The sequence below is a fragment of the Hyla sarda genome, chromosome 5, assembly GCF_029499605.1.
Source record: "Hyla sarda isolate aHylSar1 chromosome 5, aHylSar1.hap1, whole genome shotgun sequence".
Taxonomy (NCBI): domain Eukaryota; kingdom Metazoa; phylum Chordata; class Amphibia; order Anura; family Hylidae; genus Hyla; species Hyla sarda.
Window position 1 is genome coordinate 345,154,250 of NC_079193.1, and position 12,459 is coordinate 345,166,708.

Sequence of the window (12,459 nt, forward strand, 5' to 3'; positions counted from 1 at the left end):
TCACTGGACACAGAATAACTGGTTATCACTGGTATCTTACCAAGAGCATTGAATGTTGCCGCATGTTCCCATAAATGATCCCCTTTGCTGGATACTGGCTGCCACAGAAGGGCATCCACATCATGTCTCAGAGAAAAGCATGGCATCACTTCTGGAGTTGCTACTAGTGAAAATAGGAATTGGTTTCCTCCAAGATTTACCTGTGGGAAGACAAATACATGATGAGCTGAACATGAATACAATTTGTCTTGACAATTGATAGAGACTTTGTCAATGGGATCAGAAACTTAAAAGGGGTTTTCTCATCTGATAGTTATCCTCTATCCACAGTGGGTCGGACTCCCTACTATCTGGAGAACAGGGACCTCAGTATTCAGTTAGAAAAGGTCAAGCATTAGTGCTGCCGCTCCATTAATTCTCTATATAACAGCTGAGTACAATGTTAGGCTGTTTCCGGCAGCTCCCTGAGAAAATTAATGGAAGGGCTGCGCAGTCTCCAATGGAAATTTTCTTCAATTTAAAGGGGTACTCCAGGGTTCCAGTGTTCTGAACATTTTGTTCAGAACGCTCGGAGTCGGAGGCTGTGACAGTGACGTCACGCCACATCCCTCTATTCATGTCTATGGGAGGGGGAGTGTCAGAAACACACCCCCTCCCATAGACATGAATAGAGGGGTGTGGCGCGACATCAGGAGGGGCGTGACTGACGCTACGACCACTGTCGCAGGAACCCAGCATTTGTTTAGAACACCGGGTACTGCGGAAGATTGCGGGGGGGCCCCAGCAGCGGGACCCCCGCGATCAGACATCTTATCCCCCATACTTTGGATAGGGGATAAGATATTTAGCAGTGGAGTACCCCTTTACTGGGAGAAAGGGGTCCCTGTTTATTATATAGCGGGGTGCCCAGTGGTCAGACCCCCTGCGATTGGCTAATTATCTCCATATTCTGTGGTAGGGGATAACTTTGTCATACAGGAAAATCCCTAAGTATATTTACTAAAGTATAAGTATCATTTAACTAAACATCATACTGACATGTATGTAGCTTTTATTAGTCTGAGTCCAGGTGTTGAGGCCTCTACCAATACTGAGCCCCTCTGTATAAGACCACATTTCAGTTTCTGGCTCTGCCTGTTCATTCTTAACCTCTGTTCTGCTATTGTCTGTTTAGCTTGTCTTGGATAGTCAAGTGACATGTGTACAGACTTTATAAAGTGTACACAAATCTGTACACCACTTTTTCTTAGGAGAGCTGCATGCATCTGATCAGAAACATGGCGGCACAAAGCTCAGCTGAATGCTTTGGTCCTTTTATTTTCGTGATCGTGGGGGTCTGAGCATCCGGACTTCTGATACCACTAAGGCAAGTCAAAAATTTGACTAAATGGCATTTGCCCTTTAACCTTGATTACATCTTATACTTAAAGTAATCACCTTTTTCTATTATATATGAGATTGCATGACTCGCCCCCCGCCCCAATGTTGTGATGGGGTTTTCCGAGACTTTGATAATGATGGTCCATCGTATCATCACGCTCAGATCAGTGGGGGATACAACTATTGGCACCCCAGAAATCAGCTGACTGAAGGGGCCCCTTAACTGCTTACTGGGCACAGTGTTGTACATTTTGTAGTGCTTGTGCCCGATAGTACAACATAGTCCATTCAGTTAACTGCTTAGCAGGAAGTCACACCCCAAAAATCTATTGAAGGGCCATCAACATCATAGTTATAGAAAATAGAGGAAGGCCTTTTGAACATCAGTCTACAATGGCAGAAAACTCTGCCCAATTTTCTTGCCTCTTGGCAGTAATTTTTGGGTCCTATTTGATTGATACTGGCTGTTGATGGGTCAGCTTATGATGGGTCTGCTGTGAATATGGGTGTCATATAGGAAGGTCCTCCAGCTATTGGCCAGAGCAAAGAGCTGCTAGAATGATTGGCCTTCTCTCCATCATACTATGAAGACATATTCTAAGGCTAGACAGATATTTCCTTTTACCAATACTTTTAGAGCTCACTGTACTTTTATAATTACATAATTAAATTTTTGCTAACTTATCCCATACAATAAAGACAGTAGCCCCCTCCTGATCCCGTTTCAGATCTAGCACAGCATCTGGCGTGCCATTGTCTTATAACAGAGGCGATATCACAGTGAGTGATCTTGGCGTGCACCAGAAGGACTGTCTTCATAAGTGCCGTATCCTACATTATCAAGCTTTTCAAATCTGGGAAAGTCCACTTGAGAATTACTGAATAAATTACATTGCCCGTATTTCTTTTAAGTGTCATTCGGCATGGCATTTCTCAAATTAAATATTAATTGTCAAAGACAGTGGTGATGAAAAGAGAACTAGACACGAGTGATGTGTCTGACAGTCAGCCTTATCCTGAGGCATGAGACACACTGATCTAATGGATACAAAAGGTAGTTATGGTGGACAGAATCATGTAACTAAAATGAAAGAAGAAATGTAAAATATGTGCATTTAAGTAAATATGTGTGTATGCGCTAGTAACAATAGATTTAGTATTTTCCCTTGGCTTGTTTTAGAAATATAAATGTAGCAAAGTCGTTAGTCATTTAGCATATTGCACCACTTTTCATAGGAGCAGAGGCAAACCTACTATATATGTGAATAATAGCATGCTTTTGGGATGCCCTAATCCTGAAAGCCTCACTGATGTTCTGAATTAAGAGGCCATGGCAGGCCCACCTTGGTACTTCTTACCAAATTTCCTTAGCATGGACTTTTTAATACAGTTAGTTAACAAAAGGCACTGCTGTCATTGATATTACAATATGGATGACTGTTCTTGAGTGCTTTTTCAGAGATAACGAGTAGGGATCGACCAACATCTATTTTTTAGGGGCGATACTGACAATCTGCGACCTTTCAGGCCGATAGCCGATAAATTATACTGATCTTCCGGTATAAGTTGTCGGCTATATCAACCCCCCCCCCCCCCCCCCCCGCAGATCAAGGATTTAAAGCGGGTGCTTTAAATCCATGAACTGCAGCGGCTTTTGCAGGGCCAGAAACCGCAGCCGCCCCCGCTTCTCTCACCCTCCCTGTCCTGGGGTCCTCCCTAGTCCAACCACCACCACTGCCCCATTGCTTCCCCATGCCTGCTTTTATAATTACCTGTTCCCGGGGTCTGTGTTAATTCTGGCTCCGGTGGCGTCATGAGATGTCACTGTGCGCACTGACGGTGACGTTGCGTTGAGGACAGCACTCGTCATTGCGCTGCACAGCTCACTGCAATAGCGCAGGACGTCGCAGGAGCCAGAAGTAGCATGGACCCCGGGAACAGGTAATTATAAAACTGGGGATGGGGGAGGCAATGGGGCAGTGGCGGCGGTGGTCTCTGGCCGGGGAGAGGCATTATCAGCATATCGGCAAGGTAATTGCCGTAGATACAGATAATGTCCAAAATCGTGAATATCGGCCAAACCGATAACAGGTCGATCTCTAATGGGCACAGGAAAAAATTAAGTCCCATTGTTCTTGGTATTGTTGGAATTCCAAACTCATCGTCCCAACTTCCAACTAATATTATTTGCCATGTCTCACGGACACATTAGAAGTGCTATTCCTACTTCTAGATTGGTGGATGTCTGGTTTCTAGGAGCCTAGAATGAAGGGGTTGTTGCACTTTTGGCCTTTTTGTCCAGGGCCATAACCAACCATCAGTTGTGCAAAAAATACTGTACAGCCACATTCAAGTAATTGAAGCAGACTGGACCAGAATAGGATTGGGATTAGAGCATAGCAGAGGAGAAATGCCAAGCTTTTTGTGTTTGTTTTAGGAAAAGTTCTGAATGTATAACAGGATGCAGTTCCAGTCATGGTACTAAATATACAAGCCCCATACAAAGAGACATCACATAGCTCTGGCTTTTGGTCTTCGAACCAACCAGGCCACAGTGCTGTTTCTTGGAATCCACCACAGCATCGGGTTGTTAGGATAACCAAATCCAAAAGACGCTAAGACTGGAAAGGGGAATCTAAGGTTTAGCATGCCACTTATTTCCAGTATTGCTATTCCTCATCTGACTCCTGACTAATCTTGATATCAGTTTATTTCTGACCTTGCTCTTGCCTTGTCCTACAAGTTGTCTGCCAAGACCCTATAGTTCTACTTCTGGCTCCGACCCTTAGTTCCACTTTGGACTATGCAATATTCTCATCTTCTGACCAGTCTCATTTTGACTGCTCTCCTGTCGACAATCCATTACAGACCAAGTTACTACCATGGAAACCACTAAGAAACATATATGCACTCACAGTCTAGCAGGTGTCGAGACATTCCGGAGTCTGGGCGCCGGGTTCTTTAATACAGACGCGAATTGCTGGCGTTGCCTCTGAGCACTCCTGATATGTGTCTGCATTGATACTTTGTGGTTTCCATGATTGATACTTTACTTTAGTATATGCACCCCGCAGGTGTCATTATTGCTGGATTATTGGGCGTGCTGCTAGTTCTGCATAAACGTATGTACCAAGGAGGAATCAGAGTTTGGAGTGTGCCGTGTGTGCTCTCCCCTTTCTTTCTATATTTTTGGTAACAGACCAAGTTACTATGAACATCATCAACCCATGACTATTCTGAGTATGGCACACTTACCAGCAAAGTCCACACCTGCTTTTGGGGGTTTAAGTGTGAAGACCAGAGAATTTCTTAAATATTACACAACTGGGGGCTTCATCCTTGAGACCTCCAGGTAGTAAGGAGAAGCTTGCATTGAGCAGTGGTCAAGCACAAGCACTATTGTTCCATACAACTCTCTTGGAGTTACTAAAAAAACTACTACGCCATATGTAGCCTGTACTAGTGATTGTTGGGGGCTGCAGCAATCCCTGATCCTGTTGACAGGTGCTGAATGTTATTTGTAGTAACAGACACCAGTACCTAACAGATCAGTAATGTCAGGTCTTAGAATTCAATGAAGCAGTAATAGTTTCTGACCAATAGAAAACTGGTTCAGTGAAAGTTTATGTTTCCTTTTCCAAAAAAAAGTAGATGCAATTTGAAACAGAGACTTTCATCCTCCTTGGGACTGTAGAAACATTGAGGATATTTTTATAGATGAATGGACTTTATTTCTTTAATGCAGTCCCTGAAACGTACTGTGTATAAATTATACAGTATAGATTTCCTGTAGAGAAGCAATTGTTCCTCCTCGGGTATGCACAAGTCTGAGGAACATCAAAGGCACATTCTTACTGATTCGCGAGGAAGGACAATAAATATTCTAATAGTAGAACAGTGCACACAAAGCGGAGACGAACTAGGAGGACGACACAAGTGTCTAACAATACTTGGTCAGCCTGTGTAGCATTGTATGACGTAAACATCTGCACTTCTCTTTGCTATCTATGCACACAGATTCTGTAAATATAATGTGATACTTGTTTCTTCTTGCAACTATCTTTAGTGAATTCAGCAGGTCATAGTGCTTAACACTATTTGTGTAAAGTTACATATACAAGCTCTATCTACACTGTTACAGGATGATTTTTAAGCTACTCAGACTTCTTTTAATAGCAGTGTACTAAAGTCAATGTTTAGTTGAGTGGTTGCTTTATGCACGAGCATGAATGTTCTGCAAGATTAAATTATTTCTAGTGTTATCGTATGGGTAACTTTTCGACAACTGTTTGCTTTTGATCTCCACCCCTCTTTCTCAGAGCCCTTGCCATGAGTGGGTGCAGAAAAAAAAATTAATAAGTGGCAGCTTCTGGTGCTAAACCCATTGAAATCAGCTGATCGAAAACAAGTACTCAATTAGAAAGGTGGATATCTACCTTTAAACAAGATGGACATGTCTCTCTGTATTTCTGCTAGGGCTGGGCAGTATGACTGTTCATACCGAATACCAAAATTTTTGTCCTGCACGATATGAATTTTTCCCCATACCGCAATACTGGTTTGGCCCCTCCCCCTCGGGAATGAATGAATTATCAGCCCAGAGCTGTGCTGTCCCCACATCGGGGAACCAATCATATGTGACCCGCAATCGCTGTTCTGCCCCCCCCCCCCCTCCAATTAATTATCAGCCCTGCACTGCGCTGTCCCCATCGGGGTAAATACTCACATATCACCCGCAAGCGCTGCCCTCCTCATCCTCTTGTTTATTGCGGGCTGCCGGCGCTGACACTCTATACCGTACACTGTATCCCTATGCCTGGGCTGCAAAAGGTATACAAAATAAACTTTAACTCACCTTCCCCGTCGGTCCGGACAAGCTTCCTGGGAATGGAACATCGGACAGCCGTCAGCTTATCACCGGCCGCAGCGATGTTCCGTCTCGGCCGGTGATCGGTTGAGCGCACTGTCATGTAAGAAGCAGGCTTCTTACATGACAGTGGGCTCAGCCTATCACAGGCTGCGTCTGGTGATAGGCTGACGGCTCTCAGACGTTCACGTCCCCAGGAAGAGCGCAAGGCCAACGTAGGAACATGCGTTAAAGTTTCTTTTGTTTACCTTTTGCAGTCTGAGCATAGGGATACAGCTATAGAGTGTCAGCGCCGGCGGCCCACAACAAACAGGAGGACAAGGAGGGAAGTGCTTGCGGGTGACTTGAGTAGTACCCCGATGGGGACAGGGGCAATATAGTACAAAAACTGGATCACTGCGCAGTTTACAAACATGGCTTTGTTAGATGAAAATCATATTTCGGTTGCTCCATGTTAATGAGGTGGTCAGAATTTGGCACAAGAGGCATGAATTTATGAACTCTGCCTGTCAAGCGTGAATGGTTCAGGTTGGTAGGTGTTATGGTGTGAGGAATGTTCTTTTGGCACACCCTGGGTCCTTCTGCCACGCCCTCTCCCATAGACTTACATTGAGGGGGCGGGCCATGACATCACGATCTTCTGGCACCTGCTCACTCCGTGCACCAGATGACAGGGGTGCTGCAGGAGAGGTCACGGGGGTTCCTCGCGGCGGGACCCCCCCCCCGAACAGGCATCTTATCCCCTATCCTTTAGATAGGGGATAAGATGTCTAGGGGCAGAGTACCTCTTTAAAAATGAGGTACAGTGCAGTGATCACCAAGGATCATGGAAGGATTCAATGGCAAATTGGTAGATCTCTGGGAGTGGAGAGCAAATGCAATTTATGTTCTTATCTTTATTTGCTTCTCAAGGTGGTCATGGTGGAGTAGTAGTTTTACAATTGGGCACCAAGATTGCATGTTACTATCCCAAACCTCCTCATATCTCCAATTTCTGGACTTTGGGAGTACGATATCAGGAGAGTGAGATATTAAAAGTAAACTTCATCTTGAAATGGGTACTGACAGATTCAAAAACTTTTTGTATGCTGTACATCTAGTCAAAACATTAACCTTTCTAATATACTTCATACATTACATCTTTTTATAGACATCATGGATTATAAAAAGGGGTCCCCATACCATTCAGAACATAATCCTGTCTGGCTATAGCATCATCTTTGTCCCAGATGAAGCACAGGCTGGGACAAAATGCAGAAAGTGAGGGTGGGACTAGCACTCCTCTGTGCTCACTCCTGTCCTGTCTATCAGACTCCTATCTGAACACAGAGAGGAGAGGGTTATAGAGCAGTCTGCAGTGATTAGATGAAGAGACCCAGCACAGCACATAAGACTCAGGGAGGAAAGGAGTGTATGATAAGTGAGGGCGGGCTCAGTGCCTGCCTTGGACATGCCCCTTCCTGAGCAGTGGATGTCAGAATGGGTGAGCAGCAGAACAGAGGGATTTGTGAGCCAAATATAGAAGCTAGACACATACAAAAGACATGCAAGGCATCTGCATAACCTAGTGAGTTACATACAGTTGCAAGAGAAAGTATGTGAACCCTTTGGAATTATATGGATTCCTGAACAAATTTGTCATAAAATGTGATCTGATCTTCATCTAAGTCACAATAATAGGCAATCACAGTCTGCTTAAAGGGGTATTCCAGGCAAAAACTTTTTTTTATATATCAACTGGCTCCGGAAAGTTAAACAGATTTGTAAATTACTTCTATTAAAAAATCTTAATCCTTCCAATAGTTATTAGCTTCTGACGTTTTCTGTCTTAACTGCTCAATGATGATGTCACGTCCCGGGAGCTGTGCATGATGGGAGAATATCCCTTGCATGATGGGAAAATATCCCCATAGGAGCTGGACTGCTCCCGGGATGTGAGTCATCAGAAAGCAGTTAGACAGAAAACAGCAACTCAACTTCAGAAGCTAATAACTATTGGCAGGATTAAGATTTTTTAACAGAAGTAATTTACAAATCTGTTTAAGTTTCCGGAGCCAGTTGATATATAAAAAAATGTTTTTTCCTGGAATACCCCTTTAAACTAATATCACACAAAGAATTAAATCTTACCATGTTTTTTTGAACACACCATGTAAACATTCAAAGTGCAGGTGGAAAAAGTATCTGAACCCCTACACTAATGATATCTCCAAGAGCTAATTGGAATGAGGTGTCATCCAACTGGAGTCCAATCAATGAGATGAGATTGGAGGTGTTGGTTAAAGCTGCAATGCCCTATAAAAACACCCACCAGTTCTGGGTTTGCTTTTCATAAGAAGCATTGCCTGATGTGAGTGATGCCTCGCACAAAAGAGCTCTCAGAAGACCTACGATTAAGATTTGTTGACTTGCATAAAGCTGGAAAGAGTTATCAAAGTATCTCCAAAAGCCACGCTGCTCATCAGTCCACGGTAAGACAAATTGTCTATAAATGGAGAAAGTTCAGCATTGCTGTTACTCTCCCTAGGAGTGGCCGTCCTGTAAAGATGACTGCAAGAGCACAGCGCAGACTGCTCAATGAGGGGGAGAAGAATCCTACAGTCTGCTAAAGACTTAAAAAAGTCTCTGGCATATGCTAACATCCCTGTTAGCGAATCTACGATACATAAAACACTAAACAAGAATGGATTTCATGGGAGGATACCACAGAGGAAGCCACTGCAGTACTGGCAAAATATTCTGTGGACAGATGAAACCAAAGTTGAGTTGTTTGGAAAAAACACAAAACACTGTGATCATTGCTTTTGGAGCATTTTTTTTGTCTATGTTTAGGCGCAGTTCAGGCGCAAGCAGCATATTTTGAGACTTTTATGCGCCTTTTGATATAGACAGTTTTACTCTTTTTCCTACCCGTAGAACTGTTTCCTTTTGACCATGCAGTGGTCACATATTTATCATTTGCAAATTTTGTCAAAAGTCACTATTTTGTGCGCAAAGGTACTTTTTTAGGTGCAAAGCTACACCACCTACCAGTAGGCGTAAGAATAATTTCTACCTTCCACAATTCAACATTTAACCCCTTGTGGACGACAGCGTCCCACTCCCCTTCTATGACACATGCTCAGTAGCTGAACGCAGATCATAGCTGGGTGGTCCTGGCAGCTATCTGCCACCAGCACCCATCTCTAATGCCAGACATCACCGATCACAGGGATGCCCGGCTTTAACCCCTTAGACACTGCAATCAAATTTGATTGTAGCATCTAAAATGCAAGTAAAAATGTCCAGGTAGCTCTGTGAAAATAAGTAAAAACACCTAACCTGCCAAATTCAGGACCCGGGAAAGTGTCTACTTCCCTCCCTCACAAGCATCTAGAAAAAGTGTATGTGGTAGAGCTTTTCCCACCCACAGCAGAGCTGTGCAAAATTCATCAACCTGCTGCACCTTCTTGATAAATAAGATGCACGCTAGTCAAACCCATCACCCAAATAAACGTGGGAAAATAGCTCTACCGTAGACATTCTTTGAAAAATCTGGGCCTGTGTGTGGAGAAAAAGAGGCACAGCACACCAACATCAAAACCTCTTCCCAACTGTGAAGTATGGTGGTGGGGGCTTTATGGTTTGGGGCTGCTTTGCTGCGTCAGGGCCTGGACGGATTGCTATCATCGAAGGAAAAATGAATTCCCAAGTTTATTAAGACATTTTGCAGTAGAACTTAAAGCCATCTGTCCACCAGCTGAAGCTCAACAGAAGTTGCAACAGGACAACGACCCAAAGCATAGAAGTAAATCAACAACAGAATGGCTTAAACAGAAGAAAATACGCCTTCTGGATTGGCCCAGTCAGAGTCCGAACCTCAACTCAATTGAAATGCTGTGGAATGACCTCAAGCAAGTGATTCACACCAGACATCCCAAGAATATTGCTGAACTGAAACTGTTCTGTAAAGAGGAATGGTCAAAAATTACTCCTTACCATTGTGCACGTCTGATCTGCAACTACAGGAAACGTTTGGTTGAAGTTATTGCTGCCAAAGGAGGTTCAACCAGTTATTAAATCCAAGGGTTCACATAATTTTTCCACCTGCACTGTGAATGTTTACATGGTGTGTTCAATAAAAACATGGTAAGATTTAAGTATTTGTGTTTTATTAGTTTAAGCAGACTGTGATTGTCTATTGTTGTCACTTAGATGAAGATCAGATCACATTTTATGACCAATTTGTGCAGAAATCCATATAATTCCAAAGGGTTCACCTACTTTTTCTTGCAACTGTATAGTAGCATTATTTTTCAGTGAAATGACAGGTACACCTTTAGGGTTAAAACTCTGCATTTGACTACGATATGGCTCCTGATGTTTGGCAAAGAATAACAATCTAGGTGAACTATTATAACTATTAAACAATTATGCAACAAAATCAGTCCCCCTAATATCTTCAGAGCTGAAAAATACATGTGAAGAAGACCTCTACTAGCAGGGAATACGCACAAAGAAGAAGGGGCAATTGGAGTCTCAACCAACCAGCACCCTCCATGTCATCAACTGGGGTGCCTTAAGCTGTTGCAAAACCACAACTTCCAACATGGCCGGACAGCCAAACGCTGGCCGGGCATGATGAGAGTCGTAGTTTTGCAACAGCTGGAGGCACCTTGGTTAGGAAAACCTACTTCACAGTTCAACCTTAACAAAAAAAAAAAAAAAAAAAAGAATAAAAAAGGGGCACACTTTAGGGTATTTTTCATGTGTATTTCCGTGACAGCAATCATAGACGGAGGTTTTCTGCAGCGAATGTGAGGTCTCACCAGTGCTCTGTACAGCGTCATGAAAACCTCCCTCTTTCTACTGCTAATACCTCTCCCTATACACCCTATGAGAACTGCTCTCTCTACTACTAATACCTCTCCCTATACACCCATGAACACTTTCCTCTCTACTGCTTTAACCTCTCCCTATACACCCATGAGCACTTCCCTCTCTACTGCTATAACCTCTCCCTATACACCCATGAGCACTTCCCTCTCTACTGCTAATACCTCTCCCTATACACCCATGAGCACTTCCCTCTCTACTGCTAATACCTCTCCCTAAACACCCATGAGCACTTCCCTCTCTACTGCTATAACCTCTCCCTATACACCCATGAGCATTTCCCTCTCTACTGCTATAACCTCTCCCTATACACCCATGAGCACTTCCCTCTCTACTGCTAATACCTCTCCCTATACACCCATGAGCACTTCCCTCTCTACTGCTATAACCTGTCCCTATACACCCATGAGCACTTTCCTCTCTACTGCTAATACCTCTCCCTATACACCCATGAGCACTTCCCTCTCTACTGCTATAACCTCTTCCTATACACCCATGAGCACTTCCCTCTCTACTGCTATAACCTCTCCCTAAACACCCATGAGCACTTCCCTCTCTACTGCTAATACCTCTCCCTATGCACCCATGAGCACTTCCCTCTCTACTGCTATAACCTCTCCCTATACACCCATGAACACTTCCCTCTCTACTGCTAATACCTCTCCCTAAACACCCATGAGCACTTCCCTCTCTACTGCTATAACCTCTCCCTATACACCCATGAGCATTTCCCTCTCTACTGCTATAACCTCTCCCTATACACCCAAGCATTCTGCTAGCATTTCCTGCTGCTCTATTACATTGTCTTCCTACCTTTAAGTCCTCTGAAATACTGACCCCCTAAATCCCATTTCTCAAATATTGAGGTTAGGACTGTATCACACAGTCTATACTCTGATGCAAACAGATGCAAACGGATGACATTAAAGGCTCATCAGTTTCCATAGACAACAATGTTAAATATATTGTAACCACTTTTGTTCCGTTTTTTTTTTTTGCCGGAGAAAAAAAAATATTGCATGCACAGTCCGGCAAAAAAAAAAAAAAAAAAAAAACTGAATAAAAAGAAAACGGGTGGCAAAGGACATCAATGGGATCCTTTTACAGCCTTTATCAAACGGATTGCAGAACAGGCATGAATTAACGGGGACAGATGGCCGCATGAACGATCCCTTTCTCCTGTTATCAAACATTTCCCTTCTCCCCCCTCCTGCTGCCGAAATCTATATCTTTAAAAAATCAGCTCAGCTTTGTCCTGTGTCTGTAAGACAAGAAATAGATGTCTACAGCGGGGGAGCTCTGTACGCCAGCTCTTGTTGGACTGTAAAATATAGGTA

At 43.5% G+C, this 12,459-nt stretch overlaps 1 protein-coding gene across 2 annotated transcripts in view; it reads right to left on the reverse strand.

Annotated features, from left to right (window-relative positions):
- Nucleotides 1–12,459, reverse strand: part of NUDCD1 (NudC domain containing 1) — a 168,364-nt gene that overhangs the window by 14,894 nt on the left and 141,011 nt on the right. For both annotated transcript variants that reach the window (XM_056522603.1, XM_056522602.1), the window contains exon 9: nucleotides 41–200. In XM_056522603.1, coding sequence (XP_056378578.1) covers nucleotides 41–200 — 160 coding nt within the window. The remainder of the gene's footprint in view (nucleotides 1–40; nucleotides 201–12,459) is intronic.